We start from the raw sequence: 18,430 nt of genomic DNA, 5'->3' as shown, positions 1-18,430 counted from the left end.
AAAAAAAAAAAAAAAAAACACTGCTAATAACTTCCAAGTATAATTAATCAGATGACTAATATGCTAGTTTTATCTTGTTGTAAAGGAAATAAAGACAGATAGAATTAGTAGAGTCAAAAAGTTCATAGTATTAGAACATAGCACCAAAAAGTTCACTGTATTAGAACACAAAAAAGACTATTAAAACATAGATGAAATTAAAAAATTACACACAACATGTTGAAAATTTTTCGGTAAATAAATGGGCAAACAAGAAACTCACATTGGCAACTGAATTAACATGTTGAGAATCTTCAACTGGCAGGAGACTGCTCCAATGATATTCCTGTAACTGGTACATAATAATTAGTCATGTGGTCTTGTTCATAGCCAACCCTTTAACCAGTTGGTGCATAAGTGCATCTAGTTTTGTCAATACCTCTAACTAAGCAAAAGAGTCATGTTGTTGCATTAGAAAGATTGCCAATTGTTATGATCAATACAATAATAATATGTATTGACCATGAAGTAAAGGATGCCATAATGACTTACCAAGCCTTATCTCTGAATTGAAGTGATATTATAACAACATGAAGAAGTGTGATTGTCCCACATGCATTTCCCACAGTTTGTTTCATGAAGTAAACTCCTAGTAAGTAAACTCCACTACTAGGCTCCTGCAATGCAAACACAGTCATGAATAGAATTCCTATTGGACTCCTGCAAGCTAAGTGGATATAAATAAGGCATCAAGCACTAAAAGGATAATATATTTATGAATAAGAAGGATAAAATGTAAACTCTGCAGTTCATCTAAGTCAAAAAGTGAATTATAACCATATTCACCTTTGTCTTGTTGTCTTCATTTATTCTTTCATCTTCACTCTAAAAACACACAGAACAAACCACTTAGTTAATCAGTCCCATTGATGTCATAGATGGACAAAAGCATAATAAAGATCCCGAATTAACAACAAATATTAGATTTAAAAGATATTGCTAATAGGCATAGGGCTTAGGGACCATAGCCAGAAGTTCTTCAACCAAGCCATAAACATTATATAGCACTCTGCCTCATCTTCTTTAACACCAATACCCCAAAGAAACTTCTCAATCACGCAAAGCATCTTATTAACTAAGCCGTCTAAGCATACCTAGTTACTATTTTCAATAAGCCCAAAGAATCTTATTATCTTCTGCTTACTATTTCACATTCCACATTCCCATTTGGTCATTTGGAATCCAAACCACTAGAACGAAAAAAGAAAGCTAATTACATTCTTAATATTCCTTTCAAATTGCACTTGACAGGTTCTCAAATTCATTATTCATAAACTTCAAGAATGTAACTCACTGGGAAGATTCCTTGCTGGTGGTTGGTATTTAGATTGCTGCTTTAGAGAACCCTTAAGAGGTTTATTGCTTATTGCATCCTGGAATATAATAATCATATATTGTTAACAACGTTATCTTAACTAAATGTTGTTCAGATCCAAAAAATTCACTTGTCAAAAGGCAAATAGAGAAATGATGACAAGTTTTTGTAAAGAGAACATACTGTAATAAGATTAATAGTGTCTTCAGCTCACTAGCAGATGGTATCAACACTGACAGATGCAAACCAACAGTCTACAACATAGAGCATAAGAAAAGATAAATCAATATACAAATCTAATAAAAGAACCAAATCCAAGGAAATGTAGAGTACAAACTGACTCATGGCATCTGGTAAAGCATGAATTGGCAAGTTGAAGTCCCTCAGACCATTCTATCATTGTTGGTGAGCCTGGCCTAATACACTGCATATGGTTTGCGAGAATCAATTTCTTTTGACTACACTTAAGCAGGGGGTAATAATTGGAGTTAAATTTTAGACTTATCGAAACTAAATTACATATTTTAGAATGAAAAAAAAAAACTAATTACAATCTTCAAGAATGTTCAACAATATGGGATTATATTCACATATATTCATTAATATCATAAATCCATAAAATTCAAGATTTAAGAACAGTATATCATAAATAACTAAATACCAGTAAATTACCTGTTACATTTTCATGGCCAAAGGTAGTCACCAGAAAAGTCTCGAAGGCAGATCTAGGGTTTCCTATTTAGAGAGCCAAAGAGATTGGAGAATGAGCGGTTGAGCTTGAGACTATGAGTATGAGTAGGTGAGGTTAGAAAGACTTACCGTAGAGACGGAGGGACGGAGAGGGTGAGAGGGTTAGAGGGTGAGAAGCGGAGAGACGGAGTTGTGAGCGGCGGAGAAGCGGAGACAAGGCTGTGAGCGGCGGAGTGGCAGAGATCCAGTTGGAGACCGAGTAAATGTCGCCAACGGCAGTCTCCGGAGATGATGGCGGGGTGGAGCACGGAGTCGTGTCGAGAGAGGCGCAAAACAGAAGTCTGAATCCCTAACATTAAGATTTTGTATATATATATATAACGATTTCCGACCAATTTAGTGGTCGGAAAAAAAGACTAAAGTAAATAATTTTACATGGCCGAAAAAAAATTTTCGACCACTCTTTAAAAGTGGCCGGAAATACCGACCACCACCGAGTAAGAGGTGGTCGGAAGTTCCGACCCTTTTCCGTCCACCCCAACTCCTTGACGGTACAAGGAAAAAATGTCACCTTTTCCGACCTTTTTGTTAGTGGTCGGAAAAGTGGTCGGAAATATGAAGATTTCCAGCCGTGTTTCGTAACTATATTACCGCTGTTATGCATTCACACATTCAAAACTCTATATTCACATGTCCTATACTCTACATTCACAACTTGAGAACTCCACATTCACACATTACAGGGCTACAAGTTGCCAGAACTTTTTAATTCTATTACAGATTCACACATGCATAACTCTACATTCACGATTTCTATACTCCATATTTACAATTTGAAACCTCCACATTCACACATTTCTGGGCAACTCTACATTCACACAATCATAAATCTACATTCACGATTTCTATACTTTACATTCATACTTTGAAACCTCTACATTCACACATTTTTGGACAACTCTATATTCAGCAATATGTTTACTAATTAAAAAAAAAAAGAATACAAAAACGACGTAGTTTTGGACCCAGGTCCACCTTGCAAGGTGGACACTCAGTATAATTTGCCGGTATTTATACATCCGTTTCAATGCGCTCATAAATCATAATTGAACTCAATTTTTACTATTCCGTAATTATTACACATTTACATGTGAATATAAGAGAGCAACCAACACCATTTGAACCTCCGATCTATTATTGATGAATGAACTCAAGAGCCAACTGCATTTATTCCATAATTGCAATAGTACACCATGTTTTAGTCCTTCCCACTGTCCCAGACTTGAGCCAACTGAGTACAACCAATGGATGTCGAGTATATGACATCTCGGGTCGGGATACCATGAACCCGGATTCATCTTGCAAGGTGGATCCTTATCCATTTGCATACTGAATGTATATTAACAATTTGCATATTGAATGTTTGCGATTTATATACTGAACATTTAGTATGTAAATTGTGAACATTCACTATGCATCTTGCAAGGTGAACTCGAGTTTACATTAATATTAAATTGCAGATAAGTGTACAATTTAATGTTGAATTTTGAGATTATATTAACATGAACTATCTTCTCATAGATTTAGACGATAAATTCATGAAGTCTAAAATATAATCTGACAAAAATTAGAATAGATGGATTATCAATAATTGAAAAGGCATCCCTCTCACCAAAAAAAAAAAAAGAAAAGAAAGAAAAGGCATCCCATCATTCCCATGTATAGAATGGCATAAAACATATTGGAATAGATTTATTTAGTAGATATTATTAAAAAAAAAATTGTACTTAGTAGACCACCTCAATAGTCTCAAAACCTTTCTCAATAGATGCCTTGACTGCATCCACCACCAGCTGCGTTTTCCGGCTGATAACCGCCCACTTCTTCTCCGGCGCTCCACTCCCGGCGAGATTACAGAACTCCCTCACCATCAGAGGATCCTGAGGGAGCTCGGTGTTCACAACGTGCTTAGTAAAGCGAGAGCCTTGGACGGTGTTGAAGGACGCGGAGTTTTCCGGGAAAGTGAGGATGAAGTCGTGGACGCGCAGCTTTCCGGCGGTGCCGTAAACGCAGATGTCGGTGGCCATATTGGTCATGAAGGAGCTGTAGAAAGTGGCGACTCTCCCGTCTTGCCATTTCATGGAAGCGCCGCAGGAGAGAATGACCCCCGCTTCGTTCACCTCCGGGTCGCGCACCGCCGTGACGGATTCCGGGAGTTCGTAGTCGGTGGCCCATAGGATCGCGCGGATGCAGTACCAGCCCGCGTCGCCCAGCGCTCCCAGCCCGTCCAGATCTGGCTTCACGCGGATGTCGTTCTTCAGAGAATCCGCACTAAACAAATACGAAACTATGCTGTGCACCTGCGCGCGCATATATATATATATATAGTAGAGTTCAGGTGTAGTCAGACTTTAAAAATGAGAAAATGTAATAGGCATCATAACAAAACACACTACTAGATATGCAAATAAGTATTATTAACTCTGTTACAATATAGTATTTATAGAACTTACGGATTTGAGTTGGCCAAAGCGGAGAGGATCAGAGAGGAACTCTTTCATCTTAGCAGTTCGAGGATGATGCATCCACACGGTAGCATCCATGTACTGGACCCCACTGGCCTCACACGCCGCCAGAATCAGGTCCAGCTCCGCCACGTTCAGCGCCGCCGGCTTCTCCACCAACACGTGCTTCTTCTTCTGCGCCGCCAGGACGGCCCACCGCACGTGCAGGCTGGTGGGGAGAGGGATGTAAACGGCGTCCACGTCCGGGTCATCCAGCACGGCGTCGTAGCTGCCGTAAGTTTTCGCGGTGGCAGGGCACTCGTTCTCGGCCGCAAAGGCCGCTGCCTTCTCCGCCGAGCGGCTGCCCACGGCGGAGATGGTTGCGTTCGGAGTCAGCGATATAGCTCTGACCAGCTTGCGCGCCACGCTGGCACAGCCCAGTATTCCGAATCGGATTTGCCTCTGCTCTGCCATTTTTCCCGGCGACCACGACGAAGAAGATTACAGAGAGCTCAAAGTAGTTGTCTCTTCTCTTATAATAGGAGAAAGAAGGCGAGCATATATGCCGGCCTGCCGGGGACTACTCTATGCCCATATCAACAAGTCTTGTACGTTTTTTATTTTATATTTTTAAAAAATTCATTTGCCTCAACAGTTGGTCAGACATCGAGGCAAATGATTTTTTTTAAAATTAAATACTCCTTAATACATAAATAATTGTGTATTTATGTATTTAAACTTCTTTTTTTTTTTTAATATCAATGAATCCGTACGTTGTGGGCAATAAATCCGTACCAGAAGAAAATTTTACTCATTTCACAGTACGTACTACAACAGTTTTATATTGTGCTGTGGTAAGGACAACATGCACTATCTATTTCCCTTTGTATTTTTGTCACCGAAAATATTAGGTTGAATCTTATTTTCTACCCTCAATTTTTATTTTTACACAAAAAATTTAATATAGATAAGTGCATTGGGACTCACATAAAAAAATTAGTTTATCCGTGTCCACCATATTAAGTAGTAAAATTTGGAGAGTAAAATTTAAGAGTACATACGCTAGAATGCTTTTGTTACCAAATCATGAAAATGTCACATAATGCTTAAATGGATGATCAATCAACACAAATTTTTATGTATATCATGCATGTTTAGAATTTTAATAGTGTTGGTTTAAGGACTTTGGGTAGGCAATGACGAGCCCAACACAATCATTGAGTAGGGTACTGTAAAATTTGATAGAAATAGATGAAAAGTTTGTTAAGTTTAAACAGGGAAAAATATATACAGAAAAAGTTAAAAAGTTTGGAGTTGGAGAGTCGAATGTCAACTATTTATATTTGTATAGGAAAAACATACATGATTTTTTTTTTTTTTTGTTGAAATAAACATACATGAATTCTAATCTAGACAAGTCTATGAAAGAAAAGTTGACATTTACAAAGGTAAGCACGGATTAATAACTCACAAAAACTCATCCCTTGCCTGCAAGTGCATGACTAAATTGGGGTGAGAAATAAACCAGTACTAGAAATCCATTCTCCCGTCCCCAAAGGCCTATTGCCCAAGGGTTGATAATCCTCCCACTTTAGGCATAGCAGGGGATTATCGATAACAAATGGATGATTGAGTAACTTATCAGCAGTCCATCTAGCATTTGGGTTTCTTTCGAAACATCTTGTCAGAAAATCCTTGACATGATCAGATATGTTAGTTGGGATTTGGGGTTGGTTGAAGGCCATGTATTGAGCTAACTTATCATCGTCGTTACATAACTTCCAAGGTGATTTCCCGGCCATCATCTCCGCCACAATGCACCCTATGGCCCATATATCCTTAGGCGCCTCATGCATGCCACAAAACAGAGATTCCGGGGAGGTGTAGAGTAAAGTTCCCCGGTGACCTCCCACTCCGGCGACCTTAGATAGCCGAAAATCGCCTATCTTGAGTTGATTCGAGCCGCAGCCGCATGGGAAGACAAGAATGTTGTTGGGCTTCAAATCGCAGTGGACAATCCCGCGACGATGCACCTCCCGGATTCCCTTCAGAAGCTGATAAGCATAGAGCGAAGCCTCGTCTTCCGGAAAAAACCCTTCCCTGGAATTTATCAATTTCTTGAGTGTTCCACCTGGAGCGTACTCCAACAAAAGGTTGTACACCGTGTTCCCATGCTCTCCGCTCGTATCATCTCCGAAACACTGAATAATATAGGGACATCTTTGCAACTTTCTCAGGATTTGTCCTTCTCCCGAAATTGAATCTGAGAACTCAACCTTTGAAGATTTTACGGCTAACTTCATCCGAACATTGAAAGTAGGTGGATTGTAATATTCAGCAAGAAACACAATGCCATGGGCTCCCCCGCCAAGGAGTTTCAACTTTTGGGAAGGCATACTGATGAGTGATGATGATTGATGAGTACTAAGGTATATAGTGAGATCGATGATATGATGATGAATTGGAATTGATGATCCACCAAGTGTTGGGTGCCAAAGTATTATATAGGACTTGGGATAATCTCTCAGTCCAACTAAGTTTAGTATTGGGATAATCTCTCAATCCAATTAAGTTTAGTATTAGGAAACTTTTTTTTTTTTCAATAGAAAATTATATAGTAATCCCAGTCCAATCCAGAATAGAATTAAGAAATAGATTGAAACTCAAGTAATTGGGAAAGTTCGGAACATTGTAGACTAGAAAATTAGGAAATAATTAACTAATACATATACATTTTTTGTTTTAATTTTTATTTTCCATATACTGTGAATAAAAAAAATTCCCTGGCCTGGTCGTAATTATGAAATACAAATTAAAAACTAATGTTTAGTAATATTTCAAATTTTAGCTGAAATGACAATTTTGAGAGGTTATTTTGTAGTACAAATATATGTAAGTTAATATACAATGACATAAAACATACTCATTTGTTGTTACAATCACATCATAGTACAAGTCCGAATCAAGTAGAAGCCATCTATTGTCACAAGGCAGTGTTTAATAAGAACAGAATAGAAACAATTTTATTGGAATAAATTTATTTAGTATATATGAGTGCATTATATATATAAATTTTGTAGTGTACGTACTACATACTAGTACACGACCTTAATAGTCTCAAACCCTTTCTGAATGGATGCCATGACCGCATCCACCACCAGTTGCGTCTTCCGGCTGATAACCGCCCACTTCTTCTCCGGCGCACTTCCGCTCCCGGCGAGATTACAGAATTCAATCACCATCAGAACATCCTGAGGAAAATCCGCTTTCACGCCGTGCTCAATAAACCGATAGCTTTCCAAGGTGTAGAACGGCGCAGACTGTTCCGCGAAAGGGATGACGAAGTCGTGGACGCGCAGCTTTCCGGCGATCCCGTAAGCGAAGATGTCCATGGCCATATCGGCCACGGAGGAGCAGTAGAAAGTGGCGACTCTGCCGTCTTGCCATTTTAGGGATGCGCCGCAGGAGAGAATGACCCCGGCTTCGTTCACCTCCGGGTCGGGGAACGCCGTCACTGATTCCGGGAGGTCGTAGTCGGTGGTCAATAGGATTGCGCTGATGCTGTGCCAGCCGGCGTCGCCCAGAGCCCCCACCGCATCCACATCTGGCTTTTCGCCTGGGTGGATGTTAAGGGAAAAGGAAACGTTGCAGTGCACCTGCACAGAATAATACCGGTTCGAATCTCCACGTAGTAAAAATGAAAAATGGGAAGAAGGAATGGAACTTACGGATTTTAGTTGGCCAAGGCGCAGAGGATCAGAGAAGAACTCTTTCATCTTAGCAGTTCGAGGATGATGCATCCACGGGGTAGCATCCATGTACTGGACCCCACTGGCCTCACACGCCGCCAGTATCCGATCCAGCTCCGCCACGTTCAGCGCCGCCGGCTTCTCCACCAGCACGTGCTTCTTCTTCTGCGCCGCCAGGACGGCCCACCGCACGTGCAGGCTGGTGGGGAGAGCGATGTAAACGGCGTCCACGTCCGGGTCATCCAGCACGGCGTCGTAACCGCCGTAAATTTTCGCGGTGGCAGGGCACTCGTTCTCGGCGGCAAACGCCGTGGCCTTCTCCGCCGTGCTGCCGCCCACGGCGGAGATGGTCGCGTTCGGAGCCAGCGATATTGCTCTGGCCAAGTTGCGCGCTACGGTGGCGCAGCCCAGTATTCCGAAACGGATTTGCCTCTGCTCTGCCATTTTTTCCGGCGACCACCACGAAGAAGATTACAGAGAGCTCAAAGTAGTTGTCTCTTATAGCAGTGGAAAAGAAGTGGAGCATGCACGCCTTGTAATTAATTAATTATTTTTAATTCATTTTCCTAAACAGTTGGTTAGACGTCGAGGCAAATGATTTTTTAATACATTTTAAAAATAAATAAATATTTTTTGTTATTTTATTTATGTATTTAAAATTTTATTTGGTTTAAATTTAATATAATTTTTTTTTTTTGCATCAATAAAAGTATAAAACCCGTACATTGTGGGCAATAAAATCTGTACGTGAAGAAAATTTTACTCATTTCACAAATTACAATACTACAACAATTTATATTGTGGTAAGGACAACATTATTATTGAGGTATCTTATTCACTTTGTTTGTCACCAAATCCGGTAAGGTCCGGGCATACTATAATCAATCAACATATTATTACTTTTAAGAATGTTTTCTTTCCAAAAGTTGAATTCTTGACCCCAAGGCCCCACGTCCCAACCTGCTAGTGCAACTCAATCCCGAACTTCCTTCCCAAACTTTACATCTATAACCAACTAAGCTGCCATGTGAAACAATTTTTAAGAATGTTTGCCAAAGACTTGGTAGTCAAGTGGCATAGTGGCTTCCTCAAATGGGAGGTCACACGTTCAAATCGTGAAGTCTGGCATTAACAATCTATTTACATGAATTGTCAAGTTGTTATATATATATAGTAAAGCAAATTGCAATTCCCTTATTCTTTAACATCTCCAGTTCTTCACAATGTAATGAGTAATATATATGTAAAACTTGCAGCGAGATCGCCATGGTTTTCTTGACACAATCTGTGCTGCAATGTGTAATTACATGGATGGCCCTATGCAGACCTTACGGCTCCATAGCGCTGTGTTCTTCAACTTCATTCATTCTTGTTTTGAACGAAGAACTTCGAATTCCATCCTTTTGGTGGAACAATATCGCCATTAGTTCAGATCAAGAAAATGGATATATATGGAGTATATATATACTACAGCCTGCAGATTCTAGCTTAGATTGCTTGTCTTTTGATGATTGGTTTCTGGCAAACTAAAAGCCTCTCGTCGCTATTGCTCTCGATCTCCACAACTCGAGCATCCCATTTCAGCAGTCTTGAGTGAGCTCTTGCTAAATCTATGAGGGGAATGGTGTCGCGTATGATAATCCATCCCTGCAGCACCATTCTCAGAAAGGTTAGTGAAATTTGCAGAACGAAAAGAAAGCATGCCTCGGGGTTGAATTGAAAAGACAGTGTTCTGTTTTAACTAAAAGTTTAAGCTGATAATGCACCTCTGGACGAGTTAAGCGGTCTATCTCAATGAACAGATCGAGCATCCCGCATCTGCTATGCTGCTCAGATTCGAGAGTTAGAAGGCCGTATGCATGGACTAGATCATATGTTCTCGGGTAAGTTGGAAATGCTTCACACCTGCTCCAAAACACTCATCCATTTAGTCCCTACTAAAAGTCTAAGCTAACAGTTAGACTGCAAGACTGCACGTTTATTATTTATTCGGGAAAAGGAAGAATTTACCAATCATGTAATACGCCAACGAATCCCCTGTCAAGGATGAGGGGAAGGTGGTTGGGTGCACCACTGGGAACGACATTCATGACCCAAACCGACTTTCCTGCTTCCAGTAAAGCAGCATTCAAACCACCAAAACGGGCGTTCATGTCTAGCACGTTTCTGAGCAAGTTATAGGGTGGAGAAGGGTCTTCGTCGCCAGGTCTCTTTGGATGATCAGAGAAGATTAATGGCGAGAGCAACGACCAATAGTTCTTAACAGAAGAGGTCCAGTAATGGGCATCTTCTGCAATATCTTCGGGCTGCAAACCTGATAAGAATAATGCTCAAATCGGATAATGTGCAAATGCAATTCTCAACTCTCAATCTATATATATGCAGCAGCTCAAGTGAGACATGTGTTACCATGGACTGTAAGTTCAGATGAGCTTAATCCAGCCCGAGAAGGCCACTTAGTCCGTTTCTCTATTGAAACCCATCGACGGCTCTGTGTTCCTCCAATGCAAGCTTCGAGGGGTCGATAATATGGAGATTCAATATCATGGCCTCTATTGCAAAGCGAAGGGCCAGAACCTGGTTTCCTGGAAACAGAAGTAGCTCCAAAATTAGGAATAGCAATAATCGCGAAGCAAAATTGTATGCTAGAAGTGGCGTGGCGGTCTTACCTAGCAGCATAACACTTCTTTTCACTCGTTTTCTTCCAAACAACAGTTTCCTCTTGCTGTGACAACACTTTCCAGCAGAGACTATCTGCAAAATCACGGACAGAGTTCCATGTTTTCTGGTTTTGTTTTTCACGAGGGTACAGACGAGCATTTAGGACAGATGATGTCCACACGAAATAGCCACCGGGTCTTAGCATTCTGTCGACTTCAATCAAAAGGGTTCCACCTAAATCACGTATAGAAAGTGCTTAGTGGTATAAACAAAAAAATGAAACCGATTAACATTCTGCAGCTGATTGAGTAGCACCTTTCTTGTCCCAGTCCACGTGACATTCAGCACAGTGTATCATATCAAATGAAAGGAACGGGAATGGCAATTGCTTCGAAGTGAACGAACCAATCATTGCTGGAAGGCCTCTTTCGAGAGTCAGTTGAACTTGACTGCCAGAATCCTCGTAGCTCGCAATGCACATAGTCAATAGTTGGCTGGAGAAAAGATGTGCCCCGAAACTACCAAAACCACATCCAATATCCAAGATAAGTCGAACCTGAATGTGTTGGAGATATGATTGAGTTGTTACATTGAATTCTGTATCTTTAACTCGAACTGCAATATGCACTGATATAATAAGCTGAAAAAGCCACGCCCTAAAGAGAGACTACTAACTTACTCCAGCTTGTACAAGATAGGATGCATTTCGTTGCCCGATCATTTCAGCAACTCGATGCGAGTAGTCTTCAACATTGTCATACAAAGCAGAATCTGAACGAAACGAAATCTGTTCATCCTCCAACATCATCATCCTGCAACGAAAAAAAAAATGTCACGAGGGCGATTGAACAACACTAATAGCAAAAGTGACCTAAACTTGGACTAACCTCTTTGTCAAACTCCCAGAAGACAGTACCTCCTGAGCTGTGATTTTAACATTTGCAAGCCAAATAACATCCTTTCCCGTAGGCCACCTTAGAGGCGGTTTGTAATTAATAGGCGGAAGAATCAAGCAACCTTGTTTGGACCTAAGTCCACAATGCCTTTCATATTCTTCGCCTTCAGAAAAGCCCATCTCAAGACTCTCGGAAGCATTGAAGCAGGGGACGTAATTCTCAGCCTCGGGAGGACAGTACTCGAGATCCCTCAGCTTAGCAGAACCGCGAGAAATCAGCCCAATTTCCTTCAAATCCAACACTACTTGTTCCTGAACCCTCTGATCCCCGCGATACACTTCACCCTTTGATGCGCGGGTCATCGCCATTGCCCACCAAAAGGATTCAGTAAGGGCAACAACTACTATTGCAACTAAGCTCAATTTGAGCAAATGCAAGGTGAACTTTAGTCTATTTCGCCGAGTTCCAGCACTGAAGGGATCAGATATGGAACCATTTCCACTAACACAATGTTTCAAGGATGAATCATCAGGAAAAAGAATCCTTAAAGGGAGTTTTATAGACCAACAAGTATGATCCTTAGTTGATTGAGAATTGTCCAATTCCTCCTCCTCTATCCTATCTTTCTTCTGAGAATCATCCCAGAAATCATGGTTGTTCCCATAGAACTTCCCCTCACCCCCACCAGAAACACCTCTATACAGTGGCCTTGCCATCATTGCCATGTCCAAATTCCACCCTGTCAATACCCAGACACAAATTACAGTTCAAATACACTCAACACTGATAGATGATTCCTATTTTAACAGTGTTTCAGTTTTCTAGAAAACTGGAAAATTGTTTCCTGTTTTCAAAATGGAAAACATGAAAATTGTGCTAGTAAACATGTTTTCTGTTTTCATTTTCTAATTTTTCAAATTTCCAAAATTTCCGGTCAGTAAACGAGCCTAAAGCTCTTCACTTAAATGCAAGATGGGTAATGGCGATCCATCCCCAATTTTCACAAACCCAGACGGGCTATTCTATAAAGATCCAAACTTTCCTAGAGACTGAGCTAAAAATGGCACACTAAATGCCAGCAAAGTTAAAGAACGTGAATACGAGTTTCTGAGCTGCTTTCCAAGTATAAACACCGAGCAATTATGAAAATGGCATTAATTTCAAATCCAAAAGGGATTTTTTTTCATAGTAACTTAACAACATACCTTCTTTTTTTTTCTTCTTCTTAAGAAGCCCAGAAATTCTTGAACAGCCTTACGTAGAAAGAGAGCTGCAATCTTGTGTGTGAGAGTTTAAAGGAAGCATCACCGACGCAGTTTTTTTTTGAAATTTGGGAGAGAGAATGAGAGAGACAGGGAAGGGTATAATGCAGAGAGAATATGGATACAAATCACTACAGAACTCGCTCGTGAAACGCTTGAATCTATCGCCCTCCTGTGCTTCATACATGCCACCATCTATATACAGACAACATTGGATACAGATAAATAATAATATTTCTACGTTGTACACTCTAGTGCGTACTACAAAACCGATTTTCAAACATTTATTTCTACGTTGTACACTCTAGTGCGTACTACAAAAACGATTTTCAAACAATTCTAAGAAAGGATTTGGGCCACCTCAGTCAAAATGATAGTTTTAAGTTCAATATTTATGTTTATTGATTCTTTTGATTTGTACGAATCAACTATGAATAATTTAAATTGATTTACTTGCAATCATTTGCTTGTTAGAATCATAAGGCTATTGCTTTCCCATCATTACCTTATTAAATTGGAGACAACTCTAATTAAATTGGTCAAGTTATGGACTTGATAATTGTAATGTTATAAGTTTCATTCTCCACAAGAGTGACATATTATTTTTTGGCTGATTTATCATAATTTTTGTCAAATAAAATCACAAGGTAAAATTAGAATTTATCTAATGCACATTATCAGAATTTGTGATTTTTCTTGTCACCCTGAGAGAGAATGAGAGACAAAAATAACTAGAGTTCCAGTCAAAGCATGATCATATCCCTGATTTACTTTTTTGTTACTGTAATCATTAGGAAATCGTAAAATTTATCGGATTAGTAAATACTAAATACATTACAACTTCGAAATTGTATCACAAACGTGTTCCCCGCCTATTTTGCATCAGAAAACACTTCACTTTGGGTAGGTTAAAGAAAACTGAATTTTCTTTTTTAAAAAAGAGAAAAAATTTCTATATTGATCAATTATCGATCATTATGTTAGACAAAAGTTTTTCATACACATACCTATGCGGGAGCTGCCTATTGACATTATTAGTTTGAGCAGTCAATTATGAATAATTTAAACTGATTTGTCTTCTTGTGATATTTTGCTAACTAGGGTAATAAGACACGTTTCACCTAGAATTTACATTCAGATAGTGATTACTACTTAACTTTCTCGTAAATCAAAGATACAACTGAAAGGCAAATGTAAAAAGCTTTGATGATTATACTAGGATAGGTGCAATAAAAAAAATGTGGGAACAAATGAACAATGTCCTTATTGTACCTAAGGGTGCAAACAAGTCAAGTTGAGCTTGAATCTAGGTAGACTGTACTCAAGTTTGAACTCAAAAAAGTTATAGTGGTTGGAGTTTGGGCTCAAACTTGATCGAATTTACAAATTTAATCTCTAATGTAACTAGCTAATATTTATAAGGTTTGAACTTGATTCAATTTACTCATATTTTCTTCGATACTATTTTGGATTGAGTTCATATATATATATATAGCTCTAGAGCAACTCAGATGAGTCATGAGCTACAGATGCATATGGACATGGTAATCTTTTTCTAGTATTTTATAGATTGTATATATGTGCGTGTGAGACGCTCCATAAAATAAATGTCAGCGTCCGAATTCAATTTTGGACCACGGATAGATTGTGGTCCTTTTTTTTAGTTTTAATTATTTGGGACAATTTTCTTTCATTTTGGTCATGGTTACTTTGCTGGTAGACATTTTATATTTTTAGCATTGAAAAGGAAATATAACTTTTTTTCCATTTTCCCTTTTATAGATGCAATATACAATCACCAATAAAAAATAATATTCCTTTCAACGTCAGTATTTAATATTACAAAAATCATTACTACATACTTACCGACATACATATCAATATGAAACAATTATAAAATAAATATCATATGTACCGCCTCAAACAAGATGATCAAGTCAATGCATCCTCATTTTATACATAAATATTACGAATTCATTTTTTACTAATACCACCATACTTTGTCTAGTATCACACGTCCTCAATTTTGTTAATACCACGCCACTTTACCTAGGGTATATTCTCAGGGCAAAACTTTTGCAAGTATTAATGCTGCTTATATGCATAATATTATATTAATTAGATACATTAAAGTGTGATTAGACTGTGCGAGTGTTGTGTCTAGCATTCTCATCATCTTTACAATATGCTAAGTTACTTTCAACAGTTTAAGAAAGAACTTATACTGTGCATAGGATTTATGAAGGTGTGTTGATGGTGAGAGGTGGACACTACAATTTTGGGAACTTTTTGTCATTTATCCATTCAGGAAAAGACAGGGTTTGGACTCACATGGTGACAGAAATATTGCAGTCCATAGTTGATTGTGATGCTTTGTGTGTAGAACAGCTACAATGGAGTTGATAAAATAATTACAATATTTTAAGTTTTATTTTTGTGGAAGTTATATATCTTTTGTAATTCTTTGACGGTTAAATTTATAAGGAGGGTTTCACCAAAAATATAATTTCAAATAGTGGTTACGAGTTATATAAACACCCGTGTTTAACTTTATGGGAGCAACCCTAGTCAAGTTAAACCATAGAGAAAATTGCATTTTTTATCCCTAAGTTATAGGGTAATTATAAAATTCGTTCCTAAGTTATAATTGACGTTGCAATTTTTGTCTCTTTACTAATATAATATTAGGGATGAAATTTGTAATTTTAGTATAACTTAGGGACGAAAAGTGAGTACGAAAGGACGAAAAGTGCAATATGGACGAAAAGTGAGCATGAACGTAACAACACTTAGGGATGAATTTTACAATTATCCTATAAGTTAGGGACTGAAAATGCAATTTTTCCATAAGTTCGACTTTCAGAGGAACATCCTATTGACTTTAGATTGTTGGTTTGAACTAGTCAGTTATGAGTAACCTAGGTTGGTTTACACAAATCCTGAATGGCTTCCAAAATAAAATGGTGATGCAACGTTTCCTATAGATATTTTCCTATAGATATACATCCAATATATGTAGAGTGCAATACGACATGGGAATGGGGAAAGCTTATTGCATTTGTTGTCTTGTAAGTTAAGTACGATGTTAGAATTGAAGTGTCGAATTGAAGAACATCGCATATATGCATGCCAAAAGAAAATGTTAAAAACATCATAATAATTAATAATACTGCACATGCATGAATGCATAAAGAATCATGCAAGAGACAGATCTCCATAAGTTATGACAATGAAAGGGGGCAAGGCATTAGACATGACATAATTTAAGAAATGCAACAACAAAATGCAGACTTTATCAATTACTACAACGAGCAGATGTGGATGGGTGGAGGGTAGCGTGCGTATGTGGAAAGATAGATTTATTTCTCTTCATAATTTCTATTCCTATACATATAAAAATCAATCCAAGGACCACCTACACTACACATTCTCATTTTGATTCTTGAGTCAATATATGCCCATTACCTACACTATATAGCTTGATTGATTTGATGATATTTTTGTGTGCACAATGCTATGTTGATGAAAAACTTTTAATTCATTGATCGTTTTTTACTTTATTGAATGAGTGCTGAGAAAAATGGGATCAAGAGAACGCTGACAGAAAATGCAAACGAAAAAGAAGAATTTTAATTCACATAGTTCAGTGAAGAGCCCGCCAGTGAGATGCTCATTCATCTCATTGATGTGAACTCGAAAACATCGTAGGAAACTTACAAAGTTTTTACAATTTCTAAGCGATAACTATTACATGAAAAGTCTTCAAACTTAACTAATAAGTTACACAAAAGTCTTCAAATGGTTCAGTGAAGAGCTCGCCAATGAGATACTCATTCATCTCATTGATGTGAACTCGAAAATCTCGTAAGAAACTTACCAAATTTTTACAACTCCTAAGAGATAACTATCACAGTGAAAAGTTTTCAAACTTAACTAATAAGTTACACAAAAGTCTTCAAACGTTCAGTGAAGAGCCCACCAATGAGATGCTCATTCATCTCATTGATGTGAACTCTTTAGACAAATCCCAACCCTTTGAAACATACTATAACGACCTCCAAGCCCGACATTTAAGTGCCAAACATTTCCTTCTACAAATGTGAATTCTTGGAGAAAATTAATTAATTTGTTCTTGAAATAACTTTTATTGGTTGAAGGATGACCATTATGACGTACGTGATTTTATTATATGACATAAATTATTAATGAAAAAATTATTCTGTATTTATTATATATATAAAGAAAGCTAAAAAGTGGACGGACTTCGGAATGCGATTATGATGACGGACCCGTGCTGCAAAACGACCCAATTATAAGCCCACGAAAGAACTAATTTAAATATGGGCCTTAATGGCCCAAATAGTCTAATAAATTACGGCCCATACTATAGTGTGGCATTCACATTATAAAAAAATTATTAATATGTAGATGTTATGAATAATAACAATAATTGTGATATTAAAAATGAAGAATCTAGAGATGAAGAACACTGAAATGGAGTAGAAGAAGGAAGCAATTCGTATTGATGATGTTTCTGGATGATCTTTTACAGAGGAGTGAAGGGGTATTTATAGTACCCGGAAATGAATAAATAAATACATATATGTACAGGGATGGTTCATAATTGCCGCTTAGCTTTGCTGGCTTTGTCAACTGCTAGATGCTCCTCTCGCCGCCCTATGGTCACGGGATCGATTCCTCCTAGCTCATAGCTTTTGTCTTCATCTGGTATTAGCTTCATCTAGCTTTCAGGGAAACATTTAGGTATTAAATGGTCTCTGAACTATCATTAATAGCAGCAGTAACAAAGTGGATTGAATCTTGAGTTCTAAGCAATAGGTCCAAGGCTCGAATCATAGCTTGGACATCCACCATTTTCTTTTTGTTTCATAACAGTAGATTTATTTTTAGTGTACTGAAAATTAATTTTTAGTGTATGGTAGGTTCATTCTATAATATACTACAATACATTAAAGCTGAATCTTTAACATACTAAAAATAAACATTTATTAGTGGTTCACCTTACAATATAAATCATAATCTATGGTATAATTTGCCATAGTGCGGTTTTGTCAATTGATTCCAGCTTGGAATAACAATTTGATGCTTTCAATTTTATTTTATTTTTTTCCCAAAGGCATGTTGGCATGCCATAACAATCCGCACTAAAATATTATTAAACACTATTTAAAAGGTTCAATTTCTTTTTAAGTGACAAGAGAAACTCGCTCTTAAGAATAAACTTTTTTTTTTTTTTTGGTACTATTACTTTTACTGAGGCTTGAACCCACCTCCTCCTGCAACGAAGGTGTCA

The 18,430-nt window shown here is 38.1% G+C and overlaps 4 protein-coding genes and 1 long non-coding RNA gene across 10 annotated transcripts in view; all 5 read right to left on the bottom strand.

Annotated features, from left to right (window-relative positions):
* LOC116022968 overlaps positions 1–2,376 on the bottom strand; it is a 3,897-nt gene extending 1,521 nt beyond the window's left edge. Inside the window, exons 1-8 of one of the 6 annotated variants that reach the window (XR_004099326.1) lie at positions 2,174–2,376; positions 2,027–2,089; positions 1,692–1,812; positions 1,538–1,608; positions 1,334–1,412; positions 826–864; positions 532–656; positions 263–331 (exon numbers count right to left, since the gene is read on the bottom strand). This is a non-coding gene — a long non-coding RNA (uncharacterized LOC116022968). Of the gene's footprint in view, positions 1–262; positions 332–375; positions 425–531; positions 657–825; positions 865–1,333; positions 1,413–1,537; positions 1,609–1,691; positions 1,813–2,026; positions 2,090–2,173 lie in introns of those variants that run through there. The other 5 variants (XR_004099324.1, XR_004099323.1, XR_004099325.1 and 2 more) reach the window with 5 other exon arrangements.
* A 1,274-nt stretch (positions 2,377–3,650) lies between these two features.
* LOC116022956 (uncharacterized oxidoreductase At4g09670-like) lies at positions 3,651–5,064 on the bottom strand. Its single transcript, XM_031263879.1, has 2 exons — positions 4,558–5,064; positions 3,651–4,404 (listed from the first exon to the last, which is right to left on the bottom strand). Exons 1-2 carry the CDS (start codon positions 5,020–5,022, stop codon positions 3,832–3,834), a joined length of 1,038 nt encoding a protein of 345 aa, XP_031119739.1. The 5' UTR covers positions 5,023–5,064; the 3' UTR covers positions 3,651–3,831.
* Positions 5,065–6,050: 986 nt separating this feature from the next.
* Positions 6,051–6,944, bottom strand: LOC116023730 (mitogen-activated protein kinase kinase kinase 17-like). Its single transcript, XM_031264737.1, has one exon. The coding sequence runs from the start codon at positions 6,942–6,944 to the stop codon at positions 6,051–6,053; it is 894 nt and encodes a 297-aa protein (XP_031120597.1).
* A 584-nt stretch (positions 6,945–7,528) lies between these two features.
* Positions 7,529–8,749, bottom strand: LOC116023008 (uncharacterized oxidoreductase At4g09670-like). The gene is made up of 2 exons (XM_031263941.1): positions 8,277–8,749; positions 7,529–8,204 (listed from the first exon to the last, which is right to left on the bottom strand). The coding sequence occupies exons 1-2, from the start codon at positions 8,739–8,741 to the stop codon at positions 7,644–7,646; spliced, it is 1,026 nt and encodes a 341-aa protein (XP_031119801.1). The 5' UTR covers positions 8,742–8,749; the 3' UTR covers positions 7,529–7,643.
* A 687-nt stretch (positions 8,750–9,436) lies between these two features.
* Positions 9,437–13,335, bottom strand: LOC116021976 (probable pectin methyltransferase QUA2). Its single transcript, XM_031262512.1, has 9 exons — positions 13,060–13,335; positions 11,846–12,593; positions 11,638–11,770; positions 11,274–11,514; positions 10,967–11,192; positions 10,707–10,882; positions 10,308–10,611; positions 10,064–10,202; positions 9,437–9,944 (listed from the first exon to the last, which is right to left on the bottom strand). The coding sequence occupies exons 2-9, from the start codon at positions 12,577–12,579 to the stop codon at positions 9,786–9,788; spliced, it is 2,112 nt and encodes a 703-aa protein (XP_031118372.1). The 5' UTR covers positions 12,580–12,593; positions 13,060–13,335; the 3' UTR covers positions 9,437–9,785.
* Between the last annotated feature and the right edge of the window lie 5,095 nt (positions 13,336–18,430).

This window comes from Ipomoea triloba, chromosome 6 (genome assembly GCF_003576645.1).
Source record: "Ipomoea triloba cultivar NCNSP0323 chromosome 6, ASM357664v1".
In the NCBI taxonomy this organism is placed as follows: Eukaryota; Viridiplantae; Streptophyta; class Magnoliopsida; order Solanales; family Convolvulaceae; genus Ipomoea; species Ipomoea triloba.
This window is presented reverse-complemented; position numbering and strand designations above follow the sequence as displayed.